The following is a 15,468-nucleotide window of genomic DNA, read 5'->3' as shown; positions in this document are numbered from 1 at the left end:
ACGATGTATACGGTGTCCTAGGTGCGCCGCTGTATATTCGTATCCGCGCCACGAATGTACCCGTGCACTCCGTTAGTAGTTACAGCTGTGCACAGACCGTATGCACACACATACACGGCACACGCCCCGTATGCCGCGGACCCCGCTCGCACGTACGCCCTCCTGCTCGTCTACACTTCGCCCGCATCGCCCTTCCGCACCCAACCTCAACGTCCGCCCAGTAGAGCCCGATTCCCCCCCGCGCGCGTCCTCAGCCCCGTCGCCGTGTCTTACAGCACGAGTCCCCCCGTCCCGCCACGCCCACGCATGAACCCACCCTCGTATTCGCGCCCATCCCACACCACCGTGACACATCCCGCCTACGCGCACCTCCCCGCACACGCCCCGCCTCTCCTACCCCTCCCTCGCCTACCGCCCAGCCCGCCCCCCTCACAGCGCCCAGCGTCCCGCCACACTCGCGGCCCGCCGACCACCCCGCGGTGCGCACCCCAGCGAGCGGGCCCGCGCAGATAGCGACACGCACTTACACGCGAGGGGCAGGCGTGCCGGGCTCGCTGAGACTCCCGTTTGCAGGTGTGCGGAGCGGGAGGGGGCGCTGTGGTGGACGGTCGTGATGTGCAGGATGGCGGGCGAGCGTGGGTGGTATCCCCTTGTATCCCCATCGTGTATGTACACGTACGAGTGCCCCGCTCCAGCTTGATGCTTGAATCCACGCCCCGATTGAACACGGGCCCTCCCGCGCTGCAGCACGTACGTACCCGCCACACCCTGCCCCGAAGGCTCCAACACAGGCTCCGCGCCCTCGCGCCGCACAGCCGTCCCGCGCCCCTTCTCCCGCGCTCGCCCTCCCGTAAAGCCCACTCGCCGCCCCGACCAGCCACGCATCTCCCCTCTCACTGTCCCTATCCCGCGCGCACGCCAGCAGGCCAGTCCATCCGCGTCTCGCACTTGTCGTCCCCACGTGTGCAGTCCCTCCAGGACCGCACGCCCACCCCAGGCCAACTGTGCACCCGGGATCCCTGCACGCGCACGGAGCCCGGCCCCGCGCGCATGCGGTCATACACGAGCGCGGGCGGGTCCGCGGCCTAGGCGTCGGGGCGTCGTGCGCATCGACGTCGATATCGGTCGCGGTCGCGAGGGTGTGCGTGACGGGCTCGAAGGCGGAGACGCATGTGTGCTCAGCGCTCAGTTGCGGTATTGGGGATTGGGGGCGCGGTACTTACTCTAGGGTGTTTGTACTGGGTGCATACACAGCGGGAATACGGGCGCGCGCGAGAGGACGACGAGGCGGCTGCACGCGGTCTCAGGTTACGGGGTCTGTCTGTCTACGAGGGCGAGGTACGCCACCTGGAGACGCAGGGATTCAGAGCATGACGTAGGGTGGCATGCGGGCGTCGTAGGGGATTTGGGAACGAGCAGGGAGGATTGACAGCTTGATCCTGATATGTATTCCGCATCATGGATGTATCTTTATCACTAACCTTCTCCGTGGAAAGCTCCGCCCGCGGTAACAATCACAAGGTGCACCCCGACGCGCACGATAGAGGTCGCACGCGATGCTTCTACGTCTCCCGAAGCTCGCAGGACGAGGAGGAAGAGAGGGACTGGCGAATCGCGTCGCGCCCAAATCCGCGTCTCGGCGAAGCTACGTCAATCATTAGATTCGGCAAGTAGTCTTTACTTACTCGTTTTGATATCTCATGCTATATGGCATACAACGTACTGATCGTGGGAGTTTTGCATTTGAATGTAGACACGCGCAGAAGTGGACGCTCTCGACTTGCTCTCGACCTACACGACCGCGAGATAGATGGTGCCTCAGACGTAAAGCAAGAAGCAAAAACCGGGAAAAGTGAGTACTTCAGTTCGTAGACGTCGTACGTGATAAGTCTCATATCTATGTTTCCTAAGTAGCGCAGCTCTGCACTCGTTACCCAACCGAGTTCGATTCCACACCATCGCGTCCCCGCTGGTCTGGTGTGCAGTCGCGCATCGCGGCCGAGGCACGGCTAACATAAAAACAACAACTCGTCGTTTGCGTTCTTGATCGTGTAGCACGTAATGCACCCGCTCCAGTCGTGCGTTGCCAGTTAGGGTTACAATGCTCTGCCCTCGCCGAACACTACCGCCATCGAGCTAGGATGCGAACCTGTCCGATATCGAGGCCACTGTGACCGCCATCTTTTTTTATCCTTGTCTGCTGGTTTTTGAGGCGACACTGTCCGCTGCGGTCTGTCCATGTCGTCGGGTTCTCCGGAACCCAACTGTTGCCTCTTACACATCTGTCCTCAAAGATTTTACGTGGGTATCGCCCTCCTATCTCTGCCTTCAAGTGACGTTGATGGTCTTACACCGCGTAACTCGTGCAACCGAAGTCGTTCACCCTGGAACTGGGATATGTCATTGAATTCGGCCCCTTCAAGTTCGTCGAGACGTAAGCACCTATTCCGTGTACCCTCCCATCGCCTCTGACCGATCTCGCCGCCTCTGCGTGCCCATATACAGCATTATCGGAATCTTTGTCAACCACTTCCTCGTCTCGCTCCAAGAAGCTGCATCTGCGCGCACCTGCCTCTTCAGTCAGTGGTCACTCCTTCTCACCATCGGACGACACCTCTGGCGCGGAATCGATGAGCGTACTACAATTCGTCCGCGCGGACGTTGACGAATGGATCCAGTCTGAACCGGCTGCGTCTCCTGTTCTGACCGTCGGCGCGCGCTCGCGGAGCGACCTGACGACGCCACTCATCTTGACCGCCGGCGCCAGCTTTCAACCTTACTCGGACGCGCATCAATCACAGAGCAGTCTGATAAAGATACCTCAAATTCACCTCTACGCCCCAGGTGCTTGGGACATGGACGGCGTCCCCGGATCTCCAGTTTTGTAGAGTGCGGTCGGAATGCAGGAGACGCACCACGCCGTGACACACGTAGGCCTATTCAAACTCAATCGTCGAGCCGTGAGCTCTCGGGCAGCTTATTGATATGCTTGCTACGATCGACTCGATCGAGTACGTGGATGTCGTGACGTATGGGACGGCGTACGACTCGTAAGTCCCCAGCGCGCTCCCCAGTACTCTGCACCAGCACTACTGATGTTTGTCTGGCTTGAGCAGCAAGTACTGCAAGTAGCAGGCGAACAACGGGTTTGTTGCCGCCACTTTTGCCGTCGAATGCGTCCAATTCAGCATGAGGGTTTTCACTTACCCTTTCGGCCCGACTTACATCGCGCGCAGGCACCGCCATCGAGATATCGAACCCCGAAGCTGTCTATCTGTCATGCGAGTGCGTGTTACTGCGCCGTCTTGTTTGTTACTGAGGCTCTTGAGGTCTACCTTGCCGTAGGGTGCTCTTGTTCGAGAAACATCCTCTCTACCTCTCGAAGATGGATACCACGCTGCGGTAACGTCTGCCATGTCCTGGTCGCTTGGGAGACTGCGGTATTTTGGGATGTCTTTCCTCACAAGACTATAAGAGCCCTCAATCCCAGACAGTCTTCGCCCCACATCCACGCCCCCGCTACCCCACTGCCATGAGTTCAACGTACGATGCCGAGATCATCAAGTATCGAACATACCTGTGCGTATATCTCTTTCAACCGCGAAGCACCGGCCATAAACCTGATGTCCTACTGAATCAGTATGGCGGGAAATTATTTCGAAATGGCAACCACAAGTAAGCCTATGCCCTCGTCGATGAGCTTTTAATCGTGCGAACGACATTGATCGAGATCAATGCTGCAGCCCTACTCATATGGCACTACCTGCTGACCGTCGACAAGGAGTTCGGCTACTTTTGGAGAAAGAGATTCTCCGGCGTGTGCGCCTTATATCTTGCGAATCGTTACCTCATCCTTGTTGTCATTGTATACCAAACACCCTGGTGGAACCTGCGCCTCACTCGCCAGGTGAGTCTATGTGAATTCCTCATCGTCGGACCACTGCTTAATTAGTTCTGGTGTGTGAAGTGGCAGTGAGTGTCCCGTTCTACATCTCAATATCTGGCTAACTGCTCTCCCGTTGTTGTGTATTGAACGAAAAGATGCTATGCGGATATATATGCGCGGTACATCCTGAAGTACTCGCAGTATGTCGTCTGGGCAGGTGCGCAAGTACTTTGAAATATTTAACACAGGCTCCGGATCGGACACGCTGACTTCTGGAATGTAGCATTCTCCTTTCTTCGCGTATACGCACTGCGGAAACAATGGACGTGGGCACTGCTTGTCCTAATTTTGTCGCTCGCCCCGGTCATTTACGGCCTGGTCAGCCTGAGTTGTTTTGATGGCTTCTGTGTTACTAGCTAACGTAACGAACGACAGGGAACACTAAGGTTCACACGAACTTCGTACGATTCGGAGGGTTCCTGCGTTGTCTGGACTACCATGTCGCGTCTTTTTGATCAGAGGTTCGTACAAGTTGTTCCTCTTACTAGCAACGATAAGCTCAACCGTCGTTCTAGATGTGAGCTCACCAGCCATTCATCTGATTCTCCTGACTGGCTTCTGTGTTAGTGGAAATTGCCGCTCGCGTATCTCTCATTGCAGCAGAAGTCATCGTCATGGGTGTCACCTGGGCGGCAATGAGACATCGTCGTTGCGGCGGGAGTATCGGACAGTCCCCCCGCAGAATGGTAACGATATCGTCTGTATTCTATGAGAACGGTAAGCCGTTGCGTTTTTAGTACTCCGGACTGTCACTGAGGAACACGCATCTGATAGGCAGAGTGTATTTCGTGTATGACCTACGACTTATGCGCCTACACGATCGTTGCTTACGAGTGAATCTCCAGGTTGACGATCATCATGCACACGTTATATCTCATAGTGTTATTGCTTCCAGTAGGTGCACATTGCTCCTATAGCATAACGACATCTCTAAAGTGCGCGCCGCAGCTCTCACTCGCGACAAATCCGCTATTGCTATACTTTGTTGCGTACAGCCCCCTCTTGATCGAGCCGTAAGTGTTCTTTCCCGCTCCTCCTTGAGCTCTCTCATTCATGCGGTGGCAACCACTCAACTCCTCTATAGAACCATCGGAATTCTCGTCAACCACTTCCTCATTGAGCTCCAAGAAGCGGCGTCCAGTCCCGTGTACCTCTCCACTTCGTCACCCGGGTCCTCCAACATGAAGGATACCCTCCCATCCGCAGACGGCTCCATCGGCTTACTGCAGTTCGCTCGCGCAGACATCGACGGGTGGATCCGCTCGGAGTCCGCACCTCCCAGTGCTTCCACATGTGATGCACTCTCTCAGAGCGACAGCACAGCGGAGTCGTGGGACCAGGAGTGTATCGCTGCCCTGCGAGCGGTTCCGCGGAGATTCAGCAGTTCAGACTGTCACCACACGGCGTAAAACGCGGGTTGTCGGACGACGCGCAGCGAGCCTTGACGGCAGCGCCATCATGTCGACTCCAGATTGGATTGAATTGTAAATGATATATGATACTGTATACGTGACTCTATCCTGCCGCAGATGCGCGCGTGAAGGCGCTGTACGAGCAGCTCGGCATCCGCCCGCGGTTCGCGGCATACGAGGAGGCGACGTACCAGCGTATCGTGAGTCTCATCGAGACCATCTCAGAGAAGCCGCAGGCGAAGGCGGGCGAGGTCATGCTCCGGTGCGAGGTGTTCAAGGTCTTCCTCGACAAGATCTACAAGCGCCAGAAGTAAGCGGCAGGTGGGCCGAGGGTCAAGCGGGCAGGCATACGGATGTCATGTGTATATAGATGTAAGGCGACGATCTTGGAATTCACCCGGTACGACCCCGCCCGCTGCATGTCAGCCGGGGGGCGTCGTTCACAGCTCGGGCAGCGACTAGACCGCCCTCGCCAGGTGACGATTCAGCGCGAAGGCGAGCACATCCGCAGACGCGCCATCCTTAGCCAAGACTTCCGCTTCCTCGGCTTCGCTCGCGATGCGGCCAATGTAGTCCACGGCCCCAGACAGGTGCGCGACGCGACAGCAGGTCGAGTTAATGTGGAGGTACCGTGTGTTGGGGAGAGGCAGGTCCGGGTGACGAGACACGAACTGCACACTGTTCGGGACAGACATCAGCTGTCTGTCCACACCAGGAGCGAGGGCAATGTTGTAGAAGTTCGGCTGTCGCCGGAGGTTGTCAGTTCCAGCTCGCCGCAGTGTATAGCTAGAAGGACCGCATACCTTGTCATTCACAGCCTCAAACCAGAGGCTCAATCCATCAAAGAGGTCGTGGATAAAACTGGCGAGCATTAGAATATTGCTCAGCCGATACAGGTTGGCCTCTTCGAGAGCCGACCGGAGCTCCGCGCGTATATCCTCGTACCCGAGCCGCGTCAATATCGCCCACACAGACGCGGCTTCAGACTCCTTGAGAAGCTCCTATTGCGTGAGTGATGCTTGCAATGGGCGGTTCCGTGAACCCTCTACTCACCTTCCCTGTGGTCGCGTCGACGGTGATGTGTCCGAGAGAATCCGGGAAGATGTGGCAACATCGAGTCGTCGTAACATGTTCTCCAGATACCGGGAGGGCGAGCCCCTTCATGTAAGCTTTGAAATCGACTTTGCCGGTGACCATACACCGAAAATTGTCCCGTACGAGAGCCTACGGAAGAGCGATGAGCTAGATCAGGATGCTACACTGCCAAAATGAATGGTCCGTACCGAGGCCTTCGCATTGGAATGATTTCGTGGGGCGGGCTGGAGGTCTTGGAAGCATTCGTCCAATACACGATCGAACGACGGTCTGGACGGATGAAAAGAGGCAGCAGGGGATGTTCCCCTCGTGTGTTTTACTGACGTAAAGCGGCTCAGTATATTTTAAAGCTCTCGAGGGTGAAAATAAAAGCTTACAAATGCCGATGAAATATGCAACGTACACGGCACCGAGCTGGAAAACAGCCTTAGATGGGTCGTCCGTGCTATTACAAGAGGCCAACTCGAGTGTGAGACACCGACGGGCTTCGTCCGACGGTGGATATAGGAGGAGGTACCCGAGAACGCGGGCGTAGACGATAGGAGCCTCCTCGGCTTTCAAGAGGGCCGCGCTCTCCGCAGGAAGGATGACATGTTCGTAAACGCTGAGCGCCTGAGGTATCGGCGAGCCGCCAAGGAGCAGCGGTGCAGCGTCTGCCGCTGAAGGTAGCGCGGTCATCTTCTCGTGCGGGTGAGTCGCAGTCGTGTGCCAAATGAGTGCGGGGGAGGAGGACAAACCGCAGAAGCGCCGACGGCAGGAAAACGAAGAACGATCGAGAGGCAGCGCACAGCCACAGGACGACCTCTCTCTCTTTCCTCACTCACTCCTGCCCTCGCATGCAGCTTGAAGCACTGCGTATTTAATCTCGGCAATTCTTTCAAAGTTTCTTGAAGACATGTTGTTCTCGGGAGCCCGCGCTGCGTTAGATGTGTGACGCGAACGACCCGGCAGCGGAGCCATGCGCGAAGGCGCTGGACGACTCGGAGCCTGAGGAGCCTGAGATGGGCATCGGAGAACAAATCGCGGCGTATGAGGAGGCGGCGCAGAAGCGTACGTTGTCCCGCGTCGGAGGGTAGAGGAGTAAGTAGCCGACGACGCGGGCCGCTGTGAGGCAAGCTTCCGAGTTAAACCTTTTTTCTTGACTCGAGGCAAGCGCGCACGGTGCGCTCGGCGAGGAGGACAAGATCTTCGTAAACATTGTATATAGCTGAGAATACACTTGCAAGTACTCTTGCGGCATATTAGACTGAAGGTTATGCAGACATAACATGTAGGCAGATGTAGGCTCGGTAACAATGGTGTTGAACAAGAAGTGCGATGTGATGGGTCCAGGGAAGTCCATGGTGAAAAGGCGTGGCACGGGCGCCTTCCGTGCTCAGGCGCCTACCGTACGGAGCTCTTTCCTTCGCACCATCATCCTCCCGCCGCCTCCTCTCCGCCGTGCTATCCTGTACACCGGAATTTGGCCTACCGATCCAGTGTAGCACTGCACATATCACGTATGGCGAATTCAAGTGGTCAGTCGGTGTCATATGTTGGCATACACCGCTAAACAACGTACCCGAAGCGCACCCGCACAGCTGACCGCTTGCGCAGTAGTTCAACAGGAGAGCCTCCGCCCGCGGAGAGTAGTGAGGCTGTTGGACATACCAGAAGAAGCTTTTTAAGTCTCTCTCCGGGTCGATCTCGCCTTTGCCGCGCGCTATCAAGACCATTCAAACCCTACTGCCCGACATCTGTGATATGAACTGGTCGCCAACTCGACACTCCGCCATCTCGTCCACCTCTCTCCTAGGTTTTCCAACCTTGTCTATTTGTGTTCCTGACAGAGTAGAGCGCTTTCTGGATTTTGCGCGTCCAGCCACGTCGCTGCCGTTCGATGCAGTCAAGACCCGTCGCCGTCGTTTCATGTCTACCGCTTCTCCTGGGATCGGATCATTGGGAGCCAAACTTCGAAATCTCTATAAGAGCTCTCAGCCTCGAATGAATGCCTTCACCACTTTTCCTCCTCCCCTTCGTCACTAGACGACTGAAATGGCTTCGACGACCTCCACCGCCTCGATGGCCGCGTTTATCAAGTCAGAGGATTTGGCGTGCGTAATTTCCTCGAATACTGAAGCGCCGACTGAACCCTATCCTTCCAGTATGGCCGAGCAATATTTCAAAATGGCGACCACAAGTAAGTAGACCCGCTCCTTGCCGACCAGTCATGATGGCGCGCGCCGTACTGACGGAACTCAACGATGCAGTGCTACTTATGTGGCACTACCTTTTGACTATGGAAAAAGAGTACGCGTTCTTTTGGCGACGGAGGTTCTCCGGCGTATGCGCGCTCTTCCTCGCGAATCGCTACATTGTCCTCGCCGTCATCATCTATCAATCTCCCTGGTGGAACGTGCACTTCTCGCAGAGAGTAAGCATATCTACTTTTTTCAATCGAGGCTCTGCTCATGAACTCCGGCGTATATAGTGGTAGTGAGTATTTTCCCCCGAGAATTTCACCTTTACACGCTACTGATTGTCATGACGTTGCACGGTAAGATGCCAGACAGCGATATATATACAGTTCATCTTCGGATACACGCAGTACCTCGTGCATACGGGCGTATCGAAGCGGACGTAGCCCAAGGTCCATCAGCACCGGAAGTATTTGGGTGTGGGCGGGCAGTCGCGACACGCGGCGCGCGAAGGTGTTCTGTACGTCCTCGAGCTCACGCAGGTCTGCGGTGTTGACGTCGAGGTCGACCACGCATGCAGATATGAGATGGGGATGTATGCGCGCGTTGTAAAGCTTCCGTGCGAAGAAGGGGGGTATGGGACCAATGAGCCCCTCCACTCCTAGAGTAGAGTTAGCCACCGCGCGCGCCTTCTTCGCTTGCAATACGCGATGATTTGCATAGACGTTGCGCTTCGACGTCGCCAGCAACACGCCCACGTAGGCGGTACAGTCCGTCAGCTGCAGTCGTTCGCCATAGAGGGTGATTCGAGGCAGGGCAAGTGGCAGGGGTCCGAACGCGAGTAAGAAGCTCTTTGATACGTTGACCGCGAGCCCATTGCGCAAGCACCAGGATGCGAGGGAGTCGAGCTTGGATTGTAGGCCCTCTGGCGACGTGGACAGCAGCAAAATGTCGTCCGCTTGAGCCAGATAAGGAATGCGGAGGTCACCGAACCAGACGTCGTCGTCGTGAGGCAGACAGGTGAAATCTGCGAAGAACAAGTTCCACAGGATGGGGGAAGCAGGGTCCCCAATCAGGATACCGGCGAGCGATTGGAAAAAGTCTGAGTATTCGCTGTTGTAGCGAACGAAGTAGTGCATCCGTTGGTAGAGCATGCGCATCCAGTCGAAGAGCGGGCCACCAGCCCCGAGGCCGCGTAGCTTCGCCCATAGAGTAGCTTGGTCTACGGAGGGAAAAGCGTTGGCCAGATCGACAGACGCAACCCAGAGAGTCTTTCCGTGAGCCTGAGCTTGTTTGGCAGCAGCGCGCAGCGCAAAGACATTGTTCTCCGTGCGATGCCCCGTACGGAAGCCGTTTTGCAACGGCGGCACCAGATCCTCACTGTCCGACCACTCGCGTATGCGACGATCTATGAGGAGCGTCAGCGTCTTCAGGAGACAGCTCTCCAGCCCAATGTTCCGGTAACCGGCAGGATCGTCCGCGTTCTTCCCTTTCTTGCGCACTGCCGACAGTGTTGCAGAGAGCCACTCCCGGGGGCTGTCCAGAGAGGCCAGGCACCCTTGGAACAGCTTTTGCAGTTCCGTGTTCGGGATGCGCAGAACCTCCAGGTAGCTGATACCGTCCGGCCCCTTCGCCTTCCCTCCGCCTGTCAGAGCCAGGCGTGCTTTCACCGCCGCGATGTCATCGACAGTGATAGGGCGTGAAAACGAGCGATCGGGGGTGAGGTCCTCGGTGCGATCAGGTAGGTTCTCTAGGAGCACCTTATCCAGCGCTCGCAGCGCGGGCAGAGGACCACAGTTGGAGTCAGGCTGTGGGTTCATGCGGGGCTCGAATTCGTGGTGCAGTTGTACTGCGTTCACAAGGTGGGAGGTGCCGCGCGGCGCGGAGATGTTTCCAAGGACCTTCCAGAACGCTCCCTCGTGGGGTGCGTTTGCCAGGTCATAGTAGTGCCGCACCCGTGCGTCGTTCAGGATGTCCGACTGCACCTCCACGGGATCGTCACCGTCATCCACCGCATCCTCAACCGTCGGAGCCTGGTATGGAGGCACACGAGCGGTCTGCGTGGCTATGGGAATCGGCGGCAGGGAGGTGAAAACCTTGATGAGGCCATACATCTCCGGTGCGTCCATAGGTCTGATCGGCCACGCCTCCGGCACCGGTAAGCAGGCAAGGTCAGGACCAGGAGGGTTCTCGCATCCGAGTTTCGCAAGACGGTCCGCCAAGTCGTTCAGCGCGTTCCCAGCGTGTACTTTCACCCAGCAGAACCTCACGGGTGCTCCTCGAGCTCGCAGGACCTGCAGAATTGATTGCAGGAGGTCGCTGTGCGCGGCGATCCATCCCAGTTCCGCGTTACGAGGCGCCCAGTGGCAGATGGAATGTATGACGTAGGTAGAGTCGGTGTGCAAGGCGAGGGAGCGTACTGGGTTTGCATGACGGAGGGCATGAAGGACGGCGAACAGCTCCGCACGGTTGTTCGTCTGTGACTCTCCGGGTACGCGCAGGGCTACGTTAGCGGTGGCGTTCAGTCCCCAGCAGACGCCAGCACCCGCGCACATAGTGTCATTGACACTCCTTGCGGAGCCGTCTGTCCACACGTCCACGCGATCGGATGCTGCCCAAACAGGTCCATAGAGGTCGGCGAGACGCTCCTGCAAGGTACACTTTCCAGCCGCCCTCACGTCGTTGACAAGGTCATCAAGGGGTCCAGACTGCAAGGCGCGTGGCAAGGAGGGCGGGCGTGAGCGTGCTCGCGGTAGTTCGCGCTGATCTCCATCCGAGAGAGCATTTGCACGGTTACGCATGCGATAGACCAAGAGTAGTCGAGCGTGGTCCGTCAGTCGCGGGTGATGTTCGAGCACTCGGACCGCCCGTACGTGGCCCGCCTGGACTGCAATGGCGTCTAGGAGTGCGTAGTCAACCACAGCGGAGCCGTTGGGCTGAATAGACGTGAAGGATTCAACCGACAGAGCGTCATGGAACAGGGTGCCTATACTGGGATGTTAATCTCAATCTTTTCAGGCAGATGACGCCATAGTACGTGCCATTTAAGATTACGAGGTCAAACTCCTCGCAGGTGGAGAGCAGGGAGCGCCCGCGTGTGGACACGGGAGCCGCATCAGGGGATATGCGCGGGTAAAGCCGAGGTTGGGCTGACAGGGACGCTGTTCGCGCGTTGAAGTCCCCCATCACGCAGAGATGTATTCCCCGGTCTACCTGTCCCGCCAGCGATGCAATACATTCGTTCATAGCCTGCTCTGGCGGCATGTCGTCGTGACTTAGCCAGGGAGAAGACGCGGGCGCCAGGTATACGTTCACCAGAATGAGCTCGTCACGGAGGAGGATGGGCAGAACATCCGCGGTTGTCGTGCACGGTAGACGACGAGGCCTCAGTGTGTCGCGAACTAGAGTGGCGACACCTCCACCCTGCTGCGCCATAGCACGCGAGTCAGGCCGAGATGCAGCAAATATGGAGAATCCGTCCGGAAGTACGACGCTGTCCTCTTGGCCCGGACGGAGGAATGTTTCCTGGAAAAGGATGACATCGAAACCGCGCAGGAGGTCCGTAAAGCGAGGCATAGATAACTTCAAGGCAAGACTGCCATGGACGTTCCAGGAACAAATCGAGATCGTATTTGCCGTGTCATCACGGCTACATGAATACATGAGATAGTCTGTGGGCGGTGGCTAGAGGAAGGACCCTACAGTTGCATCGTCGCCGTCATCTCGGCGTACTGCGGGGAGTGCCCTCGGTAAGTCTGCCAGGTGTCTACGAACAGCTTCGCGTCGTTCCTCGAGACGAACTGGATGCACACGTAAAGCGGTCCTCCATCGAGTGTGACGTTCTGGATACGGCCCTTCAGGAAGGCCTTGCGTTGGAAGGCAGCGCCTCCCACTTGGATGACTTCGTTACGAAGGCCGTGCGCACCCCATTTGTGCGACCCGAACACGACGTCAACACTGGGACCGCTGTTGGACGGCACAGGCCGCGCGGGCGCAGGTTGGGCCGTTTGCTGTGCCCCCCAGTTCCCATTCGGCGTGAAAGTCCCACCCGACGTGTACTGGGCTCCCGTCGACGTTGACGGGGGAGCGAAGGCACCGACGTGAGGTTGGGCGGCGGGCGCACCCTGGAACGCCTGCCCCTGTGCATGGGTGTTCTGCGGGGCGTGAGGAAACGAGGTGGAGACGTCCATCGGGCTCTGCGCCGAAGGTGGCAAGTACGGGTTGTGCTGAGACGCGGACGCAGAGGGCGTGGGCGCGTCGAAGTTCCTACCCGCCATCTGTGCATGGTACGGGGGCGGGGATGGCTGCTGCACCAGGGGGTAGGTGGCGAAGTTGGACGTCGGTGGGACAGACTGGTTGCCTGGAGTCGCACCCGCCAGAAGTCCGGGGACAGCGGTGTCGGTCCGCATAACAGCGTCGGCGTGCACGTACTGTGGCCGAGAGGCAAGATCGAGAGCCTTCGTGGCCTGCAGAGTGGCGTTGATGGCCTGTGTGTGCAGCTCATCGACGGACTCGGCCATGTCGCGGAGTCGACCGTCGAACTGAGTGATCAAAGCCGCATGGCTTTCCTGGATTTGGCCAACATGGGTAGAGAGCTCCTTCCGGATGGCCACGACCACTTGTTGCAGCACTCGCTCTTCGGAGTGCGAGATGGACTCGCGGATGCGGTCGTTGATTGCGGGTGTTGCGGCGCGGTCGGCCTCGACTCCCTGCACGAACGACGTGAAATGGGAGTTCATGGCTACGATGTCAGACTGGAGAGACGCCATGGTGGGTTTCGCGGGCGAGCGGGTCTTAGGGGGCGCAGGCGCATCGTCATTAGCGCGGTCGGGCGGAGACTCCTGAGAAGCGTCCACGGGTGTGGTCGCCGCCTTGGTGCGCTTGCGCTTCACCCCGCCGTTGTGGTCGCGGAGCGAGGTGTGCGTAGCGGTCGTTTGGCGGAGGAGTCGACGAGATGTGGATGGGGGCGGAGTACCTGGCTGGTCAGCCACGTAGTCATCGCCTGCGTCCTCGTCAACGCCCTGAGTGGTCTGCGAGGACTGCGACGGCCCATCATCTGCTCTCGTTGTCAGTCCCAGAGAGCATGAGAAGGTCGCTCGTAGTACACACCCTCAAGGAATGGGTTCGTTTCTATCCCCTTTCCTTTGTCAACGCGAGACCCGGCCGTTGGCGTACGGGAGTGCAATGAGGGTAGGGACAATTCCGCCGTCGGACCGCTGGCCTCCAGTAGGCGCTGCAGCGTGGTCGGCGGGATTTCATCCATTAGAGTTGAAGGTAGATTAAGAATTAAGAGAGGTAGAGTACGCAGAGGAAAGATCGTGGCAGGAGGCGCGGAAGCAGAGAGGAGAGTTTGCAGAATCAACCACCCGTGCTAGTTGAGCGGCTTTAGGTTACAGCGGAGCGTGAATATAACACGCAAACTCTAAAGTGGCTGACCAGTAGGCCACCGAACCTGCACGATCCCAAAAGGGAAGTACCGTGAACGCCACCAGGCTGTGGCTAATTCCCTAATGTAGACATAAGCCCCAGTGAGAATCGACAAATGTCGTGGCCTGCGGGAGCGTGCCATGTCGTGCGAGGTCGTGTGAAACCCCGCCACTTTGAGATTGACAGGTCCCAGGCTCGGACAGGCTCAGCACGGCTATGTTGTAAAATGCACGATACTATCCTCCCAGGTCGTCCCTGGGTTACGCTACAATTTAGAAACCATGATGCTACATCGTGTGTACTACTGTCCTATCGTGTGTAATCGTGTCCGTGCGTGCACTGCCTGCCTGCTAGCTACCACCAGGATCGGGCAGGCTGTGGGGGGATGCGGCACTGCGCAAACCTGTTGTATCCTTCCCTGTCTGGGGCCCTGCTGCGTGCCCATACCCACCCGCGCCCTTGCGCCCTCGCGTCCCCGCACCCTTGCCTCCGCGTCCTCGCGCCCCCGCGTCCTCGCGCCCCCGCGTCCTCACGAACTCGCGTCCTTGCGTCCCCGCTCCCGTGCCCCCGCGTTGTCGTGTCCATATGTCATCGTGTCGTCTCCGCGCACTGGTATGGCCTGAGTGTGACCCTATCGCCAACACAATGTTGTTGTCAGTACTACTCCGAATTTCAGCCGCACATGCTTACAAAATTAGGTTGATGTCGTGGCCGATCTCTTCTAGGCAGGCGACATCTGTCGGAGTCCTCCTCCACGAGAGCATCTACAAGCGGATAGCCCTCGAGGAATCAGTGAACGAGATTGTCAGCAGCAATTGGTGAAGGCGAGGAGAGCTCACCATGGGTGATGTACCCACTGCTATTACGGTCATAGTCGTGTCCGCACTGTGTCCTATCGTTGTCAAACACACAGGCGGCAGGAGTACGCTGAGGATCAGAAAAGACAGCGAGCCATAGTGCACCCAAGCAAGCACCAGTCTGAAGAGCCCAGAGATCCCGCTAATGTAGCCTAGAACCAGACCCCAAAGGCATCAGATTTCCGTTCTAGACCCAAGAGTAAGCGGGAGGGGGACGCGTTGATAGAAAGCAAAGGCAGGAATGTAGTGGGCGAGAAGAGAACGCGTAAAACAACCAAATGGAGAGGTCAGTTGAAGTACGCCCACACAGACTCTGTGACAGCGCGATTCTCACGGGTTCGAACGCCCGAGCACAGCTACCTGGTTGACGGAGTGGAGTAGAGAGAGAGCCGCAAGAGACCCACAGACCGATTGATGACAAGGGCGAAGGGTCGACAGACGATTCATTTAGCGGCCTGGAAGGCAAGCCGTTTGATAGGAAACGGATCACGGGCGTCTAAATACAAGATCTCGCAGTCCCAGACACGACGTCCACGCCCTGCCAGGACCTGACA

At 57.7% G+C, this 15,468-nt stretch overlaps 5 protein-coding genes across 5 annotated transcripts; 1 reads left to right on the top strand and 4 right to left on the bottom strand.

Annotated features, from left to right (window-relative positions):
• Positions 1-3,532: 3,532 nt before the first annotated feature.
• Positions 3,533-5,672, top strand: TRAVEDRAFT_53554 (uncharacterized protein; the record flags this gene model as incomplete). Its single annotated transcript, XM_008046434.1, has 6 exons — positions 3,533-3,579; positions 3,641-3,675; positions 3,744-3,907; positions 4,895-4,959; positions 5,031-5,239; positions 5,476-5,672. The coding sequence occupies 6 exons, from the start codon at positions 3,533-3,535 to the stop codon at positions 5,670-5,672; spliced, it is 717 nt and encodes a 238-aa protein (XP_008044625.1).
• Positions 5,673-5,816: 144 nt separating this feature from the next.
• On the bottom strand, positions 5,817-6,582 carry TRAVEDRAFT_134660 (uncharacterized protein; the record flags this gene model as incomplete). The annotated part of the gene is made up of 3 exons (XM_008046433.1): positions 5,817-6,101; positions 6,162-6,359; positions 6,433-6,582. Coding segments are annotated over 3 exons (633 nt in total), but the record flags the coding sequence as incomplete, so codon positions are not given.
• Positions 6,583-9,034: 2,452 nt separating this feature from the next.
• On the bottom strand, positions 9,035-9,685 carry TRAVEDRAFT_80635 (uncharacterized protein; the record flags this gene model as incomplete). Its single annotated transcript, XM_008046432.1, has 1 exon — positions 9,035-9,685. A coding segment is annotated over one exon (651 nt), but the record flags the coding sequence as incomplete, so codon positions are not given.
• Positions 9,686-10,825: 1,140 nt separating this feature from the next.
• Positions 10,826-11,281, bottom strand: TRAVEDRAFT_85497 (ribonuclease H-like protein; the record flags this gene model as incomplete). The annotated part of the gene is made up of 1 exon (XM_008046431.1): positions 10,826-11,281. A coding segment is annotated over one exon (456 nt), but the record flags the coding sequence as incomplete, so codon positions are not given.
• A 1,047-nt stretch (positions 11,282-12,328) lies between these two features.
• TRAVEDRAFT_53552 (uncharacterized protein) lies at positions 12,329-13,893 on the bottom strand (the record flags this gene model as incomplete). The annotated part of the gene is made up of 2 exons (XM_008046430.1): positions 12,329-13,686; positions 13,740-13,893. 2 exons carry the CDS (start codon positions 13,891-13,893, stop codon positions 12,329-12,331), a joined length of 1,512 nt encoding a protein of 503 aa, XP_008044621.1.
• Positions 13,894-15,468: the final 1,575 nt, after the last annotated feature.

The sequence above is a fragment of the Trametes versicolor genome (assembly GCF_000271585.1).
Source record: "Trametes versicolor FP-101664 SS1 unplaced genomic scaffold TRAVEscaffold_13, whole genome shotgun sequence".
In the NCBI taxonomy this organism is placed as follows: domain Eukaryota; kingdom Fungi; phylum Basidiomycota; class Agaricomycetes; order Polyporales; family Polyporaceae; genus Trametes; species Trametes versicolor.
Note: the sequence above shows the minus strand (reverse complement) of the source record. Positions and strands in the feature narration are given on the sequence as shown.